Raw genomic sequence first — 5076 nt, 5'->3', positions numbered from 1 at the left:
AATCAGTCAGTATTAGTGGCAGCAATTTAACAAGCCAATGACTAAGTAAAATATGTGATTTATAATAGATGTGAGGTCATTAGAACAACCAGTCAAGTACAGGTTCATGATGAGAAACAGACTTTTCCCCATGCATTAAGCAATCACATTGGAAGCTGCAAGCATATTAAATTGTCAGGGGATTACTCCATATTGAGAAACGCTATTAATCAATATAATCTAAGCTGTCAAGATGTGCAGAAAATTTAATATCAAAGCATCCATGACGCAAACAAAGATATCCAGAGGTGAGAATATTAGACATCATCTACTACCAATATACTCTACATGTAAAAATGCAACACACTCAGATCACCTCAAATTCCTTATAAAAGAAAGAAAAATGGAACGACCGCCCAGAGTCAAAATATCTAAAAGTGCTCTTAGAATACGCTCTCGCATGTAGTGTTCATAATGTCTGATTATCACATAAGACAACTTAAATCGACTACGTAAGAACATTGAACAAGTTAAAATGCATGCCTTGGTTGCATATACAATTAAGAACATTAAAGGACCTGATTAAAACCAAAGTGCTCGAGATAAATAGGAACTCAGGTTCATCGGACTTTTGGCCTCTTGGCAGGTCCTCTTGAATCTCTAACATCAGGTACTCGAGTCTTCCCTGCAACTTTTGCCTTCCGTCGACGCCTTTCCTCCTCGCTATCTGATTCATCACCTTTTTCCTTATCTGCATTTCTAGCTTCTGCTTCCAGTTCATCCCAGGTTTTTCCTTCCTCCTCTTCAGAATCTTCCTCTTCTTCTTCATCTTCATCAGACTCCACAAGGGACTCATTTTCCGAATCCTCCTCATCTGATTCTGATTCCTCTTCCACATCTGAGGGCTCGTATCCTTGATCAGATTCCTCCGAACCCTCTGAATCAGAATCGCTAGCTTCCATATTTAAGAATTCCCAGCCACCGTCTTCAATAAATTTCTCTGGGTCATCTGTAATAGTCTTCAATATTGGTCGCCAGTTCAAATTCATCCTGCTTTCATAATATTTGATGTCCATAGAATTGAGCCACTCCTTGATACCATCAAGTGAAGCTGAAGGAATAGCATCAATGCGAAGGACCTCCCGCTTGAAGTCCTTGAAAACAATAGCCATATCAAAGGCCTTTTGCCCAAGACCTACTCTCTCCAGATTAACAATCTCAATCTCACTTATGGTGACCACTAGAAAAGGAGTTTCTATTAACTCCACCAAACAATTAACTGTAGGAACAATAAAAGCAGAGGCTTTATGAGGAACTCCATGGAAACCTAGCTCTCTAAATGGTATATCGAACTCTAATTCAAGGTCTTTGAGATGAGGTTGCTCCCACAGCTCTGACACTCTCTTCACAAAAGCCTGAAACTCTCCATTGATCTTGTTCTTTCTATCCCTCTCTTGTTGTTCTTCCTCGATTTCATCTGGGTCATACATTGATCTCCTTGCACCTCCTAAAGTTTGAACCACATCCATCACCTCCACAAAGAATTGGACATCCTTGGTTTTTTTTGTGCCTACCATAATATGATTGTGTAGGTGAAAATGCAGCAGAGTGATCATTTCTTTTTCTGCTGGCTGAAAGAATGCATGCTTGATGTTTTGAAACATGATATCAACTCTCTCCTCCGCTCTCATCGTTGAATAGCGAAAGCCATTGTAATGACTCTCTAGGGTTCCAGTCATCTTTCTGCCTCTCCCCCCGAATGCAGGCCGAATCCACAGATCCGACAGCCTGATTGGCTTTGTCTTAGAGAGCTGAAGCTTCTCTTGAGTCACTAATGTTGCTCTTTCTGCTTTCTCAGATTCTTTCATTGCTACGGAGCGTTTGTGGGATTTGATCATCTGAACAACCTGATTGACATGCCGTGAATCCTTCGACCGGAAAGAAATTTCCTTCACATAAATACTGCTTGGAAATTTCGTTGTTGGCATATAGTTTGCATTAAAACCCGTCCCTGGAACATTGAAGATTATCCTTATATAAGAATTTCCTCCATCCTGCTGGCTCGAAACACTCTTGATAGTAGCTACATGAAACGGAATCATAACACCATATATTGGCACCAATACTGCATCATTTTTCGTATCAACCTGAATCATAAGATCCCTTGCAGAAGGGATATCATCTACATTTTTGTAGGCAATCATCTCACTAGATGGCTTAGAAGAACTATGCCCATCCCCTGAACCAATACCCCCTGTAGCCAATCTCCTTGCAGTCTCCTCATTCTTTTGCCGTGCAAGTTCCGCCTGGTGCTGCCTCCGTTGCTCCTCTTTCGTCATCTCCTGGTTATCAGACCTCAACGTAGTTCTCGAGATGACCGAGTCTACTCCATTTGCCTCAGCCTTGGGTTGTGGTTTATCTTCCTCTTCCTCATCATTAAATGAATACGCAACATCGGTATAAACCTTAGAGCTAGCAGCAGTCGCAATTTCAGGACCTTTATCCCTAACTACAACAGTATCAGCAATTGACAAAGAATAATTCCGAGTTTTAGGATTACCATTCTGCAGCTGCAAATTCTGAAGCCCAAGTGCAACATTGAACACCATTCCAGCTCTAAGGACTTTGTCATTCCTCGCATTCAAGCTCAATCCGGACTCCCGGAACTCGATTCCGATCCCTGTTCCTGCAGATTTTGTCAAATGGGGAAGAAACTCTGGTCCATCTCTCTGAACAACTTCCACCGCGGCCTTATAAGCAGCACTTGCAGGATTTCCCGGCCTGAGCGCATTAATCGCCGCTTCCTGGGCCTTCAACAGCACCTTATACGCCTTCCCCTGAACAGGCTCTGCATCGATCAGATAAGTTCTGGATACGTTCGAGCAATAGCTGTTATACCGCGATCCAATAGAGCAAACAATGACACCAGTGGCTTCGTAGTAGAGATTCTCGTCATTGCTAACAGCCCCGGGCCTCAAATCAAACTCACCTCCGCTCTGAAACACAGGAGGGTAACAAATATCCACATTTTCCGCCTTCAACTTAACCTTAGCCTTCTGTGGATCAAGTATCGCTTTTTCTGTATCTTCCATCAAACCGGAATGAGTAACCTTCTTCTCCTCATCTATAATAACCTCAAGCCTCGGCACCACTACATTTTTCAGAACGGAAGCGCTCAGAAAGGCGGCCTTTTTAATGCTTATGATCTCCGCTTCATCCTTGACAGCGAAAATCTCTGAAAACCCACCACTAACATCCACAATCTGAAACTCCGAACCCTTCAATTTCTCATCCCAGGCTTCAAGAAGCTTTCCTTCAGGGGTCTCTTTGACAATCGACCCCACAACCACGGAAACCCCAGCTCTACTCATGGACTCACAAATTGCCTCCATTTGGGCACTTCCAGAATCGTTCCTGCCCTTCACATGTAACACTATATCGATTCCCATAGAAGTCTTGGAGGGTTTCTTCAAAACTTCCAGCAAGGAAGCCTTTTTCTGGCTGCAAAGAAAATGAATCTGGTTTTCCATGAAAACCATTATGGTTTCCGGAAACTCGTACCCTAACAGCCATACGTTCAAGGCCGAGGATTTCAAGTAACGCAGATCTTCAGAAGGCGGAGGGGCCGCAACCGTTATTGCGTCGGCAGAACCCCAGAAAGCCTGTTTGTTCTCCTTCCAGTTTGTGTAGAAGGTCTTCAGCCTTTTACAGAACAAATCTGCGTTGATTTCGTAACCGCCAGAAGAGGCCTTCGGAGCGTTCCCGTTCCTGGCTTCTGCCATTTTTACCACCGAATCCCTAGCACAGAAATAGTTTTGACTCCCCTAGGGTTTCAAGTGAGGGTTTTGAGAACCTTCTACGACAGCTCTTTCGATGGATATATGGACCTCCAATGGAAAATAAATTATGGGTTTGCAGAGAAAAAAATGCCGAAAAAGAAAATGATGTTATTTTCGGCATGGACAGCAGCCTTCACAGAGATTTCAATGGTGGAAATGCAGGAATTTTGAAGGCTCAACACTTCGCCATAACACTGACCTTCGCCCTTGCGATTTTTATTTACTTCTTATCACATCATAGAAAATGATGGGAGGGAGAAAGAAATAAGTAGAAAACCGGGGAGGCGGAGGAGGGTTTAAATGGCGGGAAGATGTATTTTAACTATTTCGTTACCTTCATAACAGAGGCAATGCTCATCACTAAATTGAAGTGTAGAAAAAGTTCGACGGACTTTTTTATATAGCAAAGAATCTTGGAGTTGTGGAATAAGTGTGGGTCGGTAAAGGTTAACTAAAATAGTGTTTTTCTTCTTTTTTTTTCAAAATTTGAATGTGAAATTTCACTATATTACCCAATTGTAATTTTATTAATTTAAAAATATAATTTCTATGATTTTTTAGTCAGAAAATAATAAATGTGTTATAATTTTTAAATTATATAATTTTCAAATTCCAAAATTTAAATATTTTTTATTTATATTTTTAAGACAAATAATAATTTTATTTTAAAGTTATACTAAGTTGGATATCAAAGTCTTTTTTTAATATGAGAAATAGTAATTAGTTGGAATAATGGCTCAAGTGCAAATTAGTTGGAGTAATTTAGGGGAGGTTTAAGGGTGCGAGAATTTGAATTTTGTTTCTGTTAAATTATATATTAAATTGTTATTTAATTTTTTTTAATTATAAGGGAATTTTTTATTAATAAAATAAGAGATTGGGCATTCACCAGATCTAAAACATGGGAGGCCTTGGTCTTCCGCACTAGCGGAGCATGCAGAGAAGACTAAACATCACGTTTGTATTGAGGAGGCCCATGTTATTGGTAAGATTGCCCAGTGTCATCACCGGAAATTTAGGGAAGCCATTGAAAATCACGTTTGTATTGAGGAGGCATGTGGTATCGGTAAGGTTGCCCAGTTCATCACCGGAAGTGTTATCGGTAAGTTTGCCCAGTTTCATCATTGGAAATTTAGGGAATGTATTGAGATTGAAAAAATGTCGAGCAATCTCAATAGAGATGACCCCTGCAAAATCTCCCTGCCCTCTCTTCCTAGTCGTTTCTTCCCCCTGGCCTTTTGGTTGGTTATTGTTTCCC

The 5076-nt window shown here is 40.9% G+C and overlaps 1 protein-coding gene across 1 annotated transcript; it reads right to left on the bottom strand.

The window, feature by feature from the left end:
* Positions 1-351: 351 nt before the first annotated feature.
* SPT16 (global transcription factor C) lies at positions 352-4182 on the bottom strand. The gene has a single exon (XM_089386389.1). The coding sequence runs from the start codon at positions 3759-3761 to the stop codon at positions 600-602; it is 3162 nt and encodes a 1053-aa protein (XP_089242515.1). The 5' UTR covers positions 3762-4182; the 3' UTR covers positions 352-599.
* Positions 4183-5076: the final 894 nt, after the last annotated feature.

Source organism: Pinus tabuliformis, chromosome Q, assembly GCF_031772625.1.
Source record: "Pinus tabuliformis cultivar Carrire ecotype Pingquan chromosome Q, CPIR1, whole genome shotgun sequence".
Taxonomy (NCBI): Eukaryota; Viridiplantae; Streptophyta; class Pinopsida; order Pinales; family Pinaceae; genus Pinus; species Pinus tabuliformis.
Note: the sequence above shows the minus strand (reverse complement) of the source record. Positions and strands in the feature narration are given on the sequence as shown.